General features: G+C 41.1%; 1 protein-coding gene across 11 annotated transcripts in view; it reads left to right on the forward strand.

The window, feature by feature from the left end:
• Positions 1–17,605, forward strand: part of CELF1 (CUGBP Elav-like family member 1) — a 72,562-nt gene that overhangs the window by 24,961 nt on the left and 29,996 nt on the right. For 7 of the 11 annotated variants that reach the window (XM_057552125.1, XM_007181214.3, XM_007181219.3 and 4 more), the window contains exons 2-4: positions 11,930–11,970; positions 15,698–15,742; positions 17,002–17,153. The exons of 1 other annotated variant lie outside the window; for it this stretch is intronic. In XM_057552125.1, coding sequence (XP_057408108.1) covers positions 17,083–17,153 — 71 coding nt within the window. In that variant the 5' untranslated portion in view covers positions 11,930–11,970; positions 15,698–15,742; positions 17,002–17,082. The remainder of the gene's footprint in view (positions 1–11,929; positions 11,971–15,697; positions 15,743–17,001; positions 17,154–17,605) is intronic. 3 more of the 11 variants (XM_057552126.1, XM_057552127.1, XM_057552129.1) reach the window with 3 other exon arrangements.

Here is a 17,605-nt window from a genome sequence, read left to right on the forward strand (position 1 = left end):
GAAGGCAAATAGTGAGTCTGTGAAGCATTCCCAAAATTACTAATTTATCTTTGCTAGTGCCAGACTGTTTACTGAAGATATTGAAAGCAGAGTTAATTTTAGTTTCTTTAACTCTTGGTCCCTGCGCTACATATCTTCAGGAGAGACCTTCATAGGGGGGAGCATGGGAAGGGAAGACTGGCAAATTTTACCTAATCCACTAGCTGTAATCTGTGTGAGTGTAACAGGATAATAGGGAGATGTGTTTAAAAGAAATTATGACGGGAGAGTTATTGGTAGACTGAGTAATTTCAGTGGAGGGTAGCAAAAATGTTATTCCATCTTAGACAATGTGATTAAATAGCACAAAAGTTTGATTTAGACAGGGAAGAATCAGCTCTTCTAAGGTGTTTGTCTCTCTCAAATTGATGACAGATTTTCTCTAACCATATATGCTTTCCCTTGTGTATATGCTGTCCTATGTTTTTTGTTTGTGTAAATCTTGTCTTCTGAACAGGGATGGGGATAGGGCCTTTTTTGTACCCTCTCTGCTTCTAGGTATAGAGTTGGATGTTCTCTGTGTGTTTTTTGATGGATAGATCTCCCATTTTACAGAGAGCTTGTTTTTGTAAAAATGAAATCAAAGCACTGACAAGTTTAATATTGTGGAACAGTGGGATTTTTTTTTAGGAGTGATTTGAAGGAGGTGACAGAGATCATATAAATGGGTATTTAAATGTGAGAAGCACTTCTAGGAGCACAATTTGAGAGTGATGAAAGCATGGTAATTGTGAGGAGCACGGTTAGAAAGTGATGAAAGCATGGTAATTGAAGCCACTTTTTTTTAAAGTGACAATATTAAAGAGATATTTAGAATTTGCCCTTGGGCTGCACATCCTTTGGGATGAATCAAGTCATGCTGAACATACGCCCTGATTGGCTGAAGCAAAGGTGTAATTTTTGTATTTTCTGGCATAAAACCTATCTATCTCAGGAAGCATCTCTACAGAAAGAAGTGGTTTCTGGTTTTGTAGAATTATGACCTTAAGAACAGAAAGAGATTGAGTAGAGTTTCCTGCTTTTCAACAGAATAGGACAAACCTCCTGAGACAAGACCATATGGAAGCATCCTGCTGAGTGCCCATGTGTTTAGGGTGAGGTTGGGGCAGATGGTACAGGCAGGGTTCCTGGCTGCTTGGTCAAGGATTCTGGAGATGATAGAAGTTAGATGTTAGGTACTGTGGAAGAACTGTTATATGTTGTGTATATTGGGCACGTTAGCCTAAGAGTTGGAGTGAGCGAGGGGGACACAAGATATGGTGTGAGAAACAAGATTCCAGATCCCTGGCCTCTTCTGTTCTCTAGAGCCTTCAAGTAAGATATTGCAGGACTGTAGGATTTTTCTATTTAAGCTTGAAGCTGTTTTGATTCCTTTTTGAGGTACTAGGCCAAAAGCTGTATTTATAGAACTGGTTTTGACACATTATCTCACCCTGTCCTTTGCCTTCCTTACTGGAATTCAGCTAATGTTGCACTCTGCCTGGCAGGAAAGGTTGATTGAAGAAATGTACACATAGATATACAGCTGAGTGATTGAAAATAGCTCCAAACTTTGTAAATAGTCCAGCTGTAACGTTTGCAGTCAATTGAGTTGCTGGGATAATTTCAAATGGTATAATATAATTACTCAGCTCACATGTGGTAGGTATACTGCTGGTTAACCTGGACATTGGCTGTTTCCACACACAAGTTTCTGGCAAAGCAGGAAAAAAAATACAAAAACAAGGTGCTTGTTTTGTAACAGAGCTTGAGTTGGGATTTTTCTTTGTCCCTCATAATTTCAAGAGTTTTCTTTAAAAAAAAATTTCTGTAGAATAGATAACATATCCATATGTAGACAATTCAGTCAGTATTCCACTTCTGCAACCTTGTTAGCAATTTTTTCTTTATCCTTCCAGAGATATTTATGTACAAGCCATGTGTAAATCCTTTCTTTCTATTTTTTTGGCTGCGCCACGATGCTTGAGGGATATTAGTTCCCTGATCAGGCATCGAACCCGGGCCCCGGGAGTGAAAGTGCTAAGTCCTAATCACTGGACCGCCAGGGAATTCCCAATCCTTTCTTATATAAATATATCCTCCTGATCAGTCCTTAGTGGTACATTGGAACTGCTTTTTTCTCTTTAATAGCTACAGAGTGTTCTGTTGTGTCTCTGTACTATAGTTTATTTAACCAGCACCCAACTGATAATGCATATATGTTTCCAATTTTTGCTATTATAAACAATGTTCTTATGTATGCCCCTTTGTGTACATCAGGTGTAAGCTTATTTGAAGGTAGTTGATTTACAACATTGTGTTAATTTCTGCTGTACAGCAAAGTGATTCATTTATACATATATAAATTCTTTTTCATCTTCTTTTCCATTATGGTTTATCACAGCATATTGATTACAGTTCTCTGTGCTATACAGTAGTACCTTGTTGTTTATCAGAATAGAAAGATCTTAATGCAATGGCAGTCAAACTACTACCCCAAACAGTTACTGGAATGATCATATGACCTGAAAGGAAAGATCTACAGAGACTGTCCTGAGATAAGTTGAACTATCAAAACCAGCAACCATTATTGCTGGAGAAGAGGCATGTTGCCTAGAGTAGGGAGGAGTAGCCCCTCCTTTTTAAAAAATTTTTAGGGGACATGGTGATGGTAGCTGAATCTGCAAGCCAGATATATTTCTTTTACTCTCAAAATGTTAGTTCCACCCATTTATGATCTCTGCCTTAGAAAAACATTTGTGGTCCATGTCTCATTCAGTCCTTTTCCCTTAAAACTACTCAGATGGATATCATGAGACCAGTCATCAAAATCAGCCTATGAATTCCAAGTACTTGTTATGCCTAAAGTTTAATAATCACCTCAGAAAAATAAAAGCAAACTAATATTTTGAGTTCCCCTCCAAAAAAGCATTTTACAGACTGGCTTATTTTACCAAATAGAGTGCTGTGACTCCAGAAAGTAAAAGTCGTACTGGCTGCTTGTGGAACCGGGGTCGCTTAGTCCAGTGTCTTCACTTTAGTTCCCTCATCTGGAAAATGGGAATGAAAATGCTGAAGAATCTCCTTTGAGCACTCAGGAGAATAAAGTCATTTCCAGAAGGTTATGTATTATAGAAATGACTCTTCAGAGACATCAAGATTATAAGGTAATTTAAAAAGTAACTCTGACAGTGTTTTAGAAAAAAAATTAGTCACATTCTGCCTACATGGTACTAACATATGGTGCAGCCCTGATGAGCTGCACAAGTGGGCTGAAATCAAAATGCAGTTGGAGAGAGGAGCAGTAGTGACTCACTAGATGAGACAGATTTGGCCTTATGGCCGGGCAGTGAAACTAAGGCGGAACTGGTGGTCTTTGAACATGCCAGATTTCAGCAAATGATACATGAATATTATGGGAAATTGGAATGACTGAGCCCTTGGGTGTGGATTAGGTGCTTTGTCAGTGTCTCAGTCCTTGTAGCCCTCTGTATCTTTAGAGCCCCCACTTCTTCCACACAGTGGGGAACCTTTGCTGCCTCTGACTTCTGTGCATGGTTCCCTGTGTCTTTGGGAAGTAGAAAGAAGCTGCTAGGCAAATATTTAACACTGATATGCCTGGAACATTGGGTTCAAACTAGAAGGATACATAGGACAGTTAGCAATTCTTCCCAGAGAAAGCTGCACATTAGCTTAGCTACCATATGTAAATTGCTGCTGCTACATCCAGCAATTTTGTTGCCCAGGGCTGACAGTGCTGCCAAGGAAACAGGAGGAGCTAAAGACAGAATGAATTCCTACTCCCCCCCCCCCCCCACCAATAGAGAGCTGTATGGGGAGGAGAGAGGGAATACTTAATGGAGATTTGAGAATTACTTGGAGAGTATAGGCATTTGGGGAGGAAGTAGGAAAAGAGATTTTTAAAAATGTATTTTGCATTCCCTGTCTGCCTCACCTGAGCACCTCCAAAATGGAATGCCTCTTAGGTGAGATGAACTCTTTGTTTAGCTGTGTACGTAGTCATATGGAAAGATTATATAACTAAACAGGAGATAAGATGGCAGATCAGGGAAAGGAAGAAGAACAAAGTCCAACTCACCACCATTCAACTTTGTGAACCACTTTTTGTAGCAGTTTCAGAGGATTTAATAATTATGTTGGGGCTTCCCTGGTGGTGCAGTGGTTAAGAATTTGCCTGCCAATGCAGGGGACACGGGTTAAATCCCTGGTCCGGGAAGATCCCACATGTCACGGAGTAACTAAGCCCGTGCGCCACAAGTACTGAGCCTGCGCTCTAGAGCCCGCGAGCCACAACTACTGAAGCCCGCGTGCCTAGAGCCCGTGCTCCACAACAAGAGAAGCCACTGCAATGAGAAGCCCGCACACTGCAATGAAGAGTAGCCCCTGCTTGTCGCAACTAGAGAAAGCCCACGCCCAGCAACGAAGACTCAACTCAGCCAAAAATAAAAATAAATAAAATAAATTAAAAAAAATTATGTTGGCTTTGTCAGATAGGTGTTATATTTATTGTTTGTGACATACAGATAAGGATGATATTGGCAAAGTCAGGCTTTATGCCAATTCTGACTCTTGATTCTTTTTTTTTTTAATAGATTTATTTATTTTATTTATTTATTTTTGACTGCGTTGCGTCTTTGTTGCTGCACGCGGGCTTTCTCTAGTTGCCGCGAGTGGGGGGCTACTCTTCATTGCAGTGCGAGGGCTTCTCACTGCGGTGGCTTCTCTTGTTGCGGAGCATGGGCTCTAGGCGTGTGGGCTTCAGTAGTGGCATGTGGGCTCAGTAGGTGTGGCTTGCAGGCTCTAGAGCACATGGGCTTAGTTGCTCCATGGCGTGTGGGATCTTCCCGGACCAGGGCTTGAACCCGTGTCCCCTACATTGGCAGGCGGCTTCTTAACCACTGCGCCACCAGGGAAGCCCCCTGACTCTTGATTCTTAAATATGGGCTGCTCGGGCTTCCCTGGTGGCGCAGTGGTTGAGAATCCACCTGCCAATGCAGGGGACACGGGTTCGAGCCCTGGTCTGGGAAGATCCCACATGCCGCGGAGCAACTAGGCCCGTGAGCCACAACTACTGAGTCTGTGCGTCTGGAGCCTGTGCCCCGCAAAAACAGAGGCCGCGACAGTGAAAGGCCCGCGCACCGCGATGAAGTGTGGCCCCTGTTTGCCGCAACTAGAGAAAGCCCTCGCACAGAAACGAAGATCCAAGACAGCCAAAAATATAAATAAATAAATAAATAATTAAAAAAAAAAGTATAGCATTGTCTAGAGTCTGTGCATGTACTTTATAAAAAAAAAATGGGCTGCTCACAAGAAAATGTTTATAATTGTCACATGAAGAAAGTGCTGCCATTTTGCATAACATTGTTAACACTACTGAACTGTACACTCAAAAATGGTTAGATAGTAACCTTTTCTCTTTTTTTTGGCCGCACTGTGTGTAGCTTGTGGGATCTTAGTTTCCTGATCAGGGATCGAACCCGTTCCCCCTGCATTGGAAGTGTGGGGTCTTACCCACTGGACTGTCGGGGAAGTTACTGTGTATTTTTTTTTTTTTTTAATGCTATTCTTGTCTGCTTACATTCTTTTTATTTATGTATGTATGTATGGCTGTGTTGGGTCTTCGTTTCTGTGCGAGGGCTTTCTCTAGTTGTGGCAAGCGGGGGCCACTCTTCATCGCGGTGCGCGGGCCTCTCACCATCGCGGCCTCTCGTTGCCGAGTACAGGCTCCAGACGCGCAGGCTCAGTAATTGTGGCTCACGGGCCGAGTTGCTCCGCGGCATGTGGGATCTTCCCAGACCAGGGCTCGAACCCGTGTCCCCTGCATTGGCAGGCAGACTCTCAACCACTGCGCCACCAGGGAAGCCCCCTGTGTATTTTTTGCCACAATTTTTTTTTTTAAAGCTGGGGAAAAATTGTTGCCTCTAAAGAGAGGATGAGCATACTGGCCAGTGGTGAAGGAGATGAGGTTGAGGTCTGTTTATAATCTTCTCTCCTAGGGTCAGGGAGAGGACACACGTAGATGACTCAGTCAGTAAAGAATCAGAAGCCCCAAACTTAAGTGTGAATCATGGAAATAGTAGCCACAGAGCAAGTGTCGGAAGTTGCGGGGGGGGGGGGGGAATGGTTTTTATATACCCCACAGAGGAAGTGTCACGTTTTATCCCTGCTGACCAAGACAAATCAGAACTAAGCCTGATGTACAGGACTCAGGCTGTTTAACATGGAACAGTTTACTACTGTGGAAGGAGATGCTCTGGGAATGATAAGAATAGAAGAAGGGCATTTACTGTGTGTTTCATTGTATCTGTTTAATCCACCTAATCACCCCCATTTTACAGATGAGCAAAAACAGTTAGTGGTTAAATAGTTTTTCAGTCTTGAATCCACCTATTTGTTGCTGAATACTTTTACACATTTTATTTCATTTGATGCTCTAGTCTTTTTTTTTAAATTTTTTTTTTTATAGCTACTTTATTTATTTATTTCTTTATTTTTGGCTGTGTTGGGTCTTCGGTTCGTGCGAGGGCTTTCTCTAGTTACGGCAAGTGGGGGCCACTCTTCATCGCGGTGAAGGGACCGCTCTTCATCGCGGTGCGCGGGCCTCTCACTATCGCGGCCCCTCCCGTTGCGGGGCACAGGCTCCAGACGCGCAGGCTCAGTAGTTGTGGCTCACGGGCCCAGCCGCTCCGTGGCATGTGGGATCTTCCCAGACCAGGGCTCGAACCCGCGTCCCCTGCATTAGCAGGCAGACTCCCAACCACTGCGCCACCAGGGAAGCCCGATGCTCTAGTCTTTGAGTAGATTCTACTCACTATTAGTTGTGATGTGTGTGCCCAGGATCCTGAATTAGAATCTGGTGGCAGCTGCTATTCCCTGGCTGCAGGTTCCTAGGGAAAACAGGTAGAGTGGCTAATCCAGACAAACTCAACTGGATTTAGCACTAATCCCTGGTGGAATTCTGCATCATGAAGAGTTTGGCTAGCTAGGATAGCTTCCAAAGTTGATCCTTTTATCTGGTTATTTGGCTTTCTAGGGTATGTGGGTGGGAGGACATGCAGTTTTCCAAAGCAGTAAGCCCAACCTTCTTATTGAGCCAGCCGTATAACAGGAGGAAAAAGAAAGAAGTGAGGGCATTGCAAACAGTCTAAAAGGTAACAAACATTTTTTAAAAGCACGATTTTCCCAAGTCATTCCTATTATTTGTCTCCTCTTCTAGTTAGAGATTCGTACAGTGGCTTGAGTGTATTCTGGGCATCCATTGGTTCCTTTTGAGATAATGTGTGTAGTTAAGTCCTCTTTTACAGGTGAGGAAATTGACACTTAAGAGATGTTAATGAACTTGATCAGAGTCACACATCTACTGAGTAACAGCAGGAAGTTTTCACTACCCTTAATCCGATCTCTCTCAGGACAGTTGAGACTTTGGACATTTACCTACTTACAAGATTTGCCTAAGAAAAATGGTCAGATTCAACTTTATGGCGCTCAGCATTTAAACAGTCTTTTCTGTGGTTTGCGTGCATGATCTTCCTTATAGACAGTTTTTAACCTGATGTTCTACAGGACCCAGACTGTTCAATGTAGAGCAACTTATTACAGTGGAAGGAGATGCTCTGGGAAAGATGTGGCTAGGAGAAGGGAGTTTACTGTGTGCTTCAGTGTATCTGTCAGGCTTTCAACCAAGGTTCCAACTGCCTGGCATTATGTTCATTCCATCCAACTCCTTCATTGCCTGGATTCATGTGATCTTGAGAGTTACTTCATTGTGTCTTTTCTCGTCTGTAAATGGAGATAGAATAGGTAGGAGCATTAAATATAAAGGACTGAAAACACCACATGGCATACAGTAAATACTCCAAACATGTTAGCTTTTATAATTGTAGCCACTTGTAAATGACTGGACATTTCTCCCTACTTTCCGGTGATAAGGTGTGCAGATTTTAAATAGCATATACCATCAATTTGAGGATGCACGCATTTATTGTCATTGATGGCGTCTTAAATTCCTTGATTTGTGATAACCTATTAGATTCGAAGAGAAAAATCTGTGCAAAAAACTATTCATCTCAACGCTGGATATAAAATCAGTGAATTATCTATTGTTTTGAACTATCCAGGCCTGTTTTCAAATTTCCCGGGAGACCTATGGTTACCCTGAGGGCCAGGAGAAGCAAACAGGTAGGATCTGCCTTCCTCCCTCTATCTTCAACCTGAACAGCTTCACCTTTATGTTTATGGGAAAAACACTGCATTTAAAAACATTTCAAAAACCTCTCATCTGGATAGTTCACTTCTTCTTTAGCTCCCTGCTTTATATCCAGGTATTATTGAGAGCACTTCCTAACAATTGTTAGTAAGTTAGTGAGTCATGCTCATGAGGCTAGGGTCATGGGTTCAGGCCTTATGTAGGCCACTGAGAATTACTGTGCCTGTTACCAGCCTCTGTATCTGGAGTTTGGTTCAGTGCATACTATGTAAGAGCTGTTGATGGTGATTGAGTCAGTGACCATCTATCTTCCTGTAAAGGACTGTGTTTTGTTATTTACTCAAGATACAGGCCAGCAGAAAACTCTGAAAAATAAGAAAGGTTCATTACCTTGCCTACACTAAGGGAGGTGTGTAGGAGATCTGAGACCTTTCCTCTCAGCCCTGAGAGATGATACCGTTCATTCACTCTTGCATCCTTGAAACATGTAAGTTCCAGGATACATTCCAAAACCAAATATAAATTATTTACAGTGTGGGATAGGTGCTTGCCTTTCAGAGTCCCCTGTACCATTGACTTGCCAAGTACAATTTTAATACATCATGGCAGGTCATGTTTGGAACATCTAAACATATCACAAGCAGACAGTCCTGCTCGTTTCCCTCCATCCTTGTCTGTTGCGTTGCTCCCCACCCCACCTACCTTTTTGGTGCTCCTTTCCCCCCCTAACTCTTTTCACCCCTCTTTGGAACCACCTTTATGCCTCTACACATGGTGATTAAGAACATGAAGATAAGATTAATAGAAATAGACTCTGTTTAGCTCCAGGGAAGTACAGGACAAAGGTAGTTCAGGCTTCCTCACAGATCTTAATGCATTTAGTTTGGTTCCCCACAGAAATGAAAGATGTAAAAAACTCAAACCTGAAGCTTTTAGTTTCCATTTAGCTTTCCTCTCTCCCCAAAGCATTTCTGTTTTCTTACAGACAAGGCAACAAAATGTAGGAAAATTAAAGCTGGAATGACAAAGCTTTTAAAGAAAATACCTTCTTGGGACTTCCCTGGTGGCCCAGTGGTTAAAAATCTGCCTTCCAGGGCTTCCCTGGTGGCGCAGTGGTTAAGAATCCGCCTGCCAATGCAGGGGACACGGGTTCGAGCCCTGGTCTGGGAAGATCTCACATGTCGCGGAGCAACTAAGCCTGTGCGCCAGAACTCCTGAGCCTGCGCTCTAGAGCCCGTGCTCCGCAACAAGAGAAGCCACTGCAATGAGAAGCCTGTGCACTGCAACGAAGAATAGCCCCTGCTCACCGCAACTAGAGAATAGCCCATGCGCAGCAAGAAAGACCCAATGCAGCCAAAAATAAAATAAATAAATTAAAAAAAAAAACACCATTCACTTAAAAAAAAGAAAAAGAATCCGCCTTCCAATGCAGGGGACACGAGTTCGATCTCTGGTCGAGGAACTAAGATCCCACATGCTGCAGGGCAACTAAGCCTGCGTGCCTCAATGAAAGAGCCCGCATGCCACAACTAAGACCCGATGCAGCTAAAAAAACTAAATTAAATTTTTAAAAAAAGAAAATACCTTCTTGTGTATTAGTCTTCCCACTGTCCTCCTGCAAGTGACTAGGGCCTGTGTGGAGGAAGACAGTGTGTCCTTTTTTTGTGTGCTTAAGTTTTCTTTCAAAAGTCTTTGGGTGACTTAGTAGGATGATTAATATCCTGCTTATGTGTTTGTTTTTTAAATAAATAATTCACTTTCCTTTTTCTCTTGGCTATGCAACTAAGGTTGTTCCTTAGCCCCCTATATATAGGGCTGCTATGTTCTCTGGGACCTAGATGTGTGTCCTTCATACTTTAATATAATGGCCCGTCTTAACAACCCCAAGCCTCCCTTTTTTTTTTAAATTTATTTATTTATTTATGGCTGTGTTGTGTCTTCGTTTCTGTGCGAGGGCTTTCTCTAGTTGTGGCAAGCGGAGACCACTCTTCATCGCGGTGCGCGGGCCTCTCACTATCGCGGCCTCTCTTGTTGCGGAGCACAGGCTCCAGACGCGCAGGCTCAGTAATTGTGGCTCACGGGCCTAGTTGCTCCGCGGCATGTGGGATCTTCCCAGACCAGGGCTCGAACCCGTGTCCCCTGCATTGGCAGGCAGATTCTCAACCCCTGCGCCACCAGGGAAGCCCCCAAGCCTCCCTTTTGCTCTTTGTATCCTGGAGATTCCCCAGCTAGCATGCAGTATGAGTCTGGTCTCACAGGGTCACACACTAGCAGTGTTTCTTAACTGTTCCATGCAACATATTGGGAAACATGACTCCTTGGTCTTTTATTTACCCTTTATATCTTCCAGAATAAAACTAACAAGTAGACATTTAACTTGTTCTCTACCCTCCAAGGTAACAACTACTTCAGAACCCTCTCAAGACACACTGTCTCAATAAAAGTTTATACTGCCTAGATGGTCACATTTCTCAAGAGAGATAGACCATGGGCTCTGGAGTTAGAATCCCTCATGTAGATTATTTTAGCATCTAAATTCTTAGGGTAATCCCCACCTTAAATGGTTATAATGATACAGGATTGAATGAGGTGTTGTGAACTTAGAAAATGTAAGTTCCTTTCCACTTAATAACTTGATGATGTAGGCAGGTCCAAGAAAGTGCTTTTAGAAGTTTTTTTTGTTAGTGTAGACTTTGCATTAAAATGGTTGGGAGCATCATTACTTCATTAGCAAAATTGAAGACCGATTAGGTCCATATGAAAAGGCAAATTAAGTACTCAAGCACCCATTTTATGTCAGTCAAGAAATGTCTTTGTGTTCACGGAGGGTAGGTAGAGTGCAGTGTGTCACAGTGAGTTCTGGTTCTAGCTTTGTCTTTGAGAATTCTTACACTTTCCAGAGTAGACTTGGTGACTTTCAGCAGTTCTCTGTCTGTAGCCAGGGCCAGACAGAAAGTACAGTTGGCAGGAGTTGTAGATGGAAGTTTGTAGGAATTTGGGAGCTTTTATAGAATCAATCTTGCAAGATTGTTCAATAATGTTCAAAAATGAAACAAACTGGTTTTGTGGTTCCTCTGTTTGCTTTTACCTTCAATTAACTTCCCCATCTTCCGATTTTTTGTTGGTTTCAGTGGTTCACCACCATCCTGGGGCCACCAGTATGCATTTACAAGGCAGGAACTCGGGCTGCCTTTTAAGAGCTTTATGCCTGGCACCAGCGTATTCAGGAAGGTCGGTCTGGGGAAATATGGCCTCTTCACATTAACAGTATGATCGTTCATTGCTAAAAGGATTATACAACCTTTAGCTTTATTGTAGTTTCCCACCCAAAAGCAGATGCTAAAAAATGATTGTTTTGGTGACCTAGCTGTGCTGCAGTTCAACTTCATAAATCCTAGTCAATGTTTTGCTGTTTGTTGTGACGTTTTGTGGTAAGCCTCTTCTTAAGCCTTTTAGTACTTTAGTTCTCCATTTTTAAGTTGATGGTGTTCTTAAATTAACTTTGAGATGTGAAATGTAATTTATCATTAAGGTATTGTATACTTTAAAAATGGGAGAGGGAGAGTTTGTTTTTTATCTTCAGTCTTGGTGACAAAGGAGCTTTTCCTTGGAAAGAAGCTACATATTTGGGATTATGAGAAGTATAGGCATGGCCCACTTATTTTTCTTTCCTTGGTTTTTTAGAGTGAAGACAATAGTCCAGAGAGGGAGGTGGAAAGCTACAGGTATGGGCTAACTGCTGGATGGTTGTGCTCTGTGGTTTTCTTTTTAACCTTCTTGCATGAGGCCTGTTTTGCAGAAGTGAAAAAATTGCCTTCAGAAAGGTGATGGCTTTTTTCCTACATTATGGGATAAATTTCCTGTTCCTAGGAAGCTAGATTTTTTTTTTTTTTTCCTCTTTTTGAACTCTTTCTCCTCTTTCTCCTTAGCTGTTTCCCAAGGCAGGCTTATCTCCCATTTGAACTAGCTGCTGCCTAGTTCTAACAGTTGGGGCTGGGCAGAGGTGGTGGGGGGGAGGGTATGTATGTGTATGTATGTACATCTGCACACAGCAGCTGCCCAGCTAGCTTTCTTTCTCCTTTGCACTTCATAGCTGGAAGACCCCAAGTAAACAAGAACAACGATGAGGACAGAATGTAGTGGATTTCACACAGATAATATTACCCTCCGGGAACCAGAAGTTGTTCAACATACTGATTTTTAAATCAGCACTGGAGCCTAAATAAAGCTTAAGCTTACAGTATATTGTTATCAACTAACAATTACACTTAAGTTCCAGAACTAGTTTGGGACCTGAAAATATGACCTGATTTGAATGGTGGTCACAATTTGACAGGACAGTTTATTTGGTCAGGGTTAGTCCGAGAAACTCCAAGGAAGGCTCTGAGCTTACACTTTTGCTGAGAGCACTAAGCACGGAAGAATGTCTTTCTGCTAGTCCTTTGACACTGACTGGGGAGAAGATAGTAGTGATTAAGGATAGGGAGAGGAAATGGAAAACTTAGATTTCAAAAAAGGTAAATTTTCTTCCCTTCAGCCTTGTTCTATCTTCTCATATACCATATATGATAATTTTACAGGCAAACTAGCTTGCACACAACAATTACTAAACTTAGTGCTTTTTGTCTTACAGTGGTTTTAGATTTGGAATGGAAGTTTTTTTGTTTTTGTTTTTTTTTAAACTGGAAACTCTAACTTTATCCAGAGAAGATATGCTTTACAATTCTTGGAGGTATCTTAACAACCTAAAATGAAACTCCTGTCACAGAATTTGGATGCATTTGCTCACAATCTGGAAATACCATAAGCCCTAGGGAAGGAGGAAGGGGGCTTTCTGCCCACATCCTATCAGCAGGCCTTAATTACTAGAAGTGGTTGAGCCTAGCCAGCAGGGCACACAAGACCAAAAAGCAAAAAATGCAGGCGGGAGGCCCAGGAACAAAATCCAACTTGCAGAGATCCTTGGTAGGCACCAGTGTTTTTCAGATTTTTAATTTATTGCCAGGTTTTAAACATGGGGGGATTTCAGATAGAAATGGAACTTTTTTTTTTTAAACAATAATTCTATTCCTTCTTTTCTTTAAAACCCTCTCCCCCCTTTCAGGAATTTTTTCATTGTATAGATTCTCATGGAAACTCAACAAAGGTTTTTTGTTTTGTTTTAAATTATATTTAACTGTCACATTTTTGCAAAAAGTCTCCCACAAAGTGAGATGTCACAGAAATAATTAGCAATTTAGGTCAGTATATTTTTGCATATGCAAGGTACTAGCTTGGGAGTTTTAGGAGACCCACTAATTACATTAGAAGTACTAAATTTTGGAAATGAAATTCAAGTCCATAAAGGTTTTAGGCTAAATTTTAAGTTATTCTGGTTGGTTATTTTCAAGTGGTATCAATTGGTTGCTTCTTTTCTACATCCCTTATGTACCATTTAACTGCCAGAAGCTCTTGGGGGGTGGGGGGGGGGAAAGCCAGTCTACTTAACTGTCTTAGGTTATGACTTTTCCCTAGGTTTTTGTACTTTTCCTTAAATAGACTAATGATGGGGATTTTTAATGACATAGGCTCTCTTTTATAATTTAGTAGTAGGCTCTAATTTCCTCTATGCTCATATAACCATACTGCACATTTTTGCCCTTTAAAACACATTTAGATTATTGAGATGGAAATATAAAATCCCTTCACCTGTCACTGATTTCCCTGGTTACATCAGTCAAGATAGACAGCTTGTCGTTTGCACCTACCACCTGGGCTTTTTTGCTCAACTATGCTTTACTTTGCTCTTTCACTCTTTTAACAAAACAAATGCTGTGATTTCTAGCATTTCTCTCTTCTAATCCAGTTTTTAAACTGTTTATTCCCTTCTGATATTCTTTTTTTTTTTGGAATTTTTGAATTTTATTTTATTTATTTTTTATACAGCAGATTCTTATTAGTTATCTATTTTATACATATTAGTGTATATATGTATACACTATGTATATGTATGTGTATATGTATACTCAATCTCCCAATTCATCCCACCCCTTCTGATATTCTAAATGCAGGGTGTGCTATTCTTTGGAGGGTTTCCCTTATCCTCTGATCATTTTTAATGATTTGGGTTATTAATGTTACAGCAGACTGATAGCGCCTACCCTCACACAATTAGACTTTAAATTGTTGCCCTTAGAAAAAAGTAGAGAATATTCAAGGCAAAGAAAACTGAGACAGCCAACCAGGGACAGAAGAGAAAACCATGAGTGTAAATTCACAGACATGTGGTAAAAAGAGACTGAGGGAAAGTTAAGGCCTTCTTTTGCAGTGGACCCTGGGTTATAAGCCTGGAATGTGTTTCTGAGCAAGAAATTTTAAAAAACAACTACTTATGGACAGTTTTCTGTGAATAACTTTTAATTCTACTTTTTAATTTCCCCCTAACAGCTGCATTTTTGTATTTCTATAATTGTTTTCTATCATCACTTAACTTTGTAACCCTTTTCTAAAATTGAGTGACTTGTGATTAATTTCTGTTCTTTCTCTTCACACAAGCATGTTGAATTTAATTATACTGAGATAATTCTTGTGACCTGCCTGAAGAGAATCACCCTCCCTCATGTAATAACATTTCCATCTTGTAGGTTTTAAAAACAGTGCAGCCTTATAAATCGTAAATGAATTTTAAAACATTACAACCTTTGGCTTGGTAAAGATTACTGTAAGGAGTGCACATCTTTCATACACTGAGCAGTACTCTTTTGTTATAGATGTGATTCTGATGAAAATAGAGATGTAATTAGTAGTCATGTATTTTTAGTGAGTAATAAAAGCATAACAACCAGTGGCCTTCCTGAAAACTTGATTCCTTTTTAAAGGAATCCTTGAACTAAAAAATCTAATTTGGTTGTTAACTGGCCTCACAAAGTTGCTCCTTAGTCTAGGTAGTTTTCTATAGGAAGAGGCTTGTGATCGACTCCAGTGTACTTAGAAATAAGGACCAGCCTAACCAGTAACTCAGCCAGCCCCAGCCTGGGTTAACATCTTCTTTTTGTCTGGCAGTCAGGGCTTGGTGAACTGTGTGTGCTGTGTGCCAGCTGCACAGTCTCCTCTCACTTGCAGCCTGTGTCTGCTTCCTCTTTTAATAGGGTGGAAGAGAGCTCCTGTCACTTCTGTCTCTGAAGTAGTAGATCAGAGGGGCAGGGGCTCTGAAAAAAACAGAAAAGCAGTTATCTGCTATTTTAGTTCTAAATGTTGGGTGGTTATGTCTGGATATTGGACAGAAGACACAGTTTCTACCTTCCTCAGTCAGATGCAGACAGGTGTCAGCCATCGTTACACAGACTAGAACATTTAGGCCTGTGCCATGACATTACTGCCTTTCATTATTTTTTGTTAAAGTCATTCTCTGTGTTTAGGAGTTCATCTGTTTACCTCTTTACAGGCTGAACATAACTTCTTTTTTTTTCAAAGTTCCCTGTATTGTGAACTGAGCTTGAGTGAAGTGAAGTCTTTGAGGTAAGGCAACCCTAATGATAAAAATGGAAAGAAGGCCTGTGAAATTTGGGAGCCTTCAGAGATACAGTTTTAGAGTCACTGCCTAAATATTGAAATGCCACCATTTGTTGTTTGGAGGGATGTGGAGCTAAATTGAGAATGGGAGTACCACATCTGCCTTGACTGCTAAATATATCTATCTCTGCTGCTCACCCATAATAGAATTTTTATGTGCACATTCATTAATCTTGGTTTTAGGAACAGTTTAAAAGAGGGCAGCCACTGAAGAGACTTAGGCTACATTCCTGTTTCCTTCCTTTAAGTGTTTGAGTATTTGTCCCTGGTAGGCCCCAGTTCTTTTTCATTATTATCACTGTGGTGGCTTTTGTTTAGTTTTCTTTTGTTTTTTGTTTCTCTAGAAAGGTCAAACTACTGAAAAAACAGTGTTCCTTAGTACTTTATCAAGAGGCAGAATATACTATTCCATTTTTATTTTTCACTTTTTAAATTTTCTGGCAAATTAAGATTCAGAATTAGTAAAGAAGTTTTGCCCTGTGCTATCTAAATGAATGTCAGTGAAACAGCAATTTTTAAAGTTTTCACTGTGATGAGGAACCATTAGGTAGCATATTTTGCTCTCAAGACCATCAAGAAAGCAAGGTTGGTCCAGTGCAGGTAGTAGTATAAGAGCAGTATGTTTCTGGTGGCCAGTTCTTCAGCCAGCTTGCCTCTGGCCTGCTTCTGATGGATGGTCTGAACCATTAAATGACTCTTCTGAGGTTAGTTTGGAACCCAAATAGTGCGTTCGTTGCTGTCTTTGGCACGTGGAAAATAAGTTCAAACCAAGGCTAACAACCCAGTTCTTTCTAAAAACATTTTCAGACCACATGAAGTGAACTTTTTTTTTCCCCCCTTTTCTTTTGCTTCAGGTAGTTTCAGGCTTTGGGGGTCCTCAAAAACTGATTCTCAGGGAGGAGTTTGGAAGATGTGAAACAAGCTTGTGTTTCTTCTGCTCTGTTAGCCACTGCTATCTTCATGGATCCGACACTCTATTTATCTGACAGTGCACTTAGTCCTGCTTCGCCAGGGAAAATCACACACAACAAGCCTGGCGCATCAGCACTTTCATTGTGTGCTGGGCTGAGCCTCCCTTCACATGGTCACATCCCCCTTTTAATCCAGTACTCCCTTCCCCTTCCCCAGTCCTGCCTGTTTCTGTGGCACTTATTGCTGGTTTCCCTGAGCTCCTGTTTCCACTTTGTGTTTTTTGTGGGGCCCAGGAAGCTAAAGCTGTGTGTATTTGTGGATCAGACAAGTGCAGCAAGTTAATAACATTGGCTTCTGAAGGGGAGAGTGAGGTGATGGCTGCGTTTAAGTTGGATTTCCTTCCAGAAATGATGGTGGATCATTGCTCTTTGAATTCCAGTCCCGTGTAAGTATTTTTGTTGTCTCATTTTTATCATAAGTAGAGGAACTGGGCTGTTTTCTTTGTTATTTGATAAAACTGGTCCCTTTCCTTAAAAGAGGGAAGAAAAAATTGGGTGAGGAAGCCAAAGTCCACACTATTGTTATTTTCTATTGTAGTCTGATTCTCTCTCATTATTGCTGATTTCCTCTAGCTATAAAAGTTTTGTACATAAGGATGCATTTGATATATGACCAGCAACATCACCTCAAGTGTGCTGGCTCCAGTCCCTTTAAGCTGTAGTTTTCCCATCTGATAGATTCCAAGGTATTTTTTTAAACCATAGTTTTATTACTTTGGGTTGGGTATACAACTTCAGATAATGTTTTGGGAAGCTATTTATTTGTATGTTTGTTTATTTTTAATGATCAAATTCTTAGACTCCTATCACAGAGGACTGGTAGCTAGGGTGTATTTAG

This window comes from Balaenoptera acutorostrata, chromosome 9, assembly GCF_949987535.1.
Source record: "Balaenoptera acutorostrata chromosome 9, mBalAcu1.1, whole genome shotgun sequence".
Classification (NCBI taxonomy): Eukaryota; Metazoa; Chordata; class Mammalia; order Artiodactyla; family Balaenopteridae; genus Balaenoptera; species Balaenoptera acutorostrata.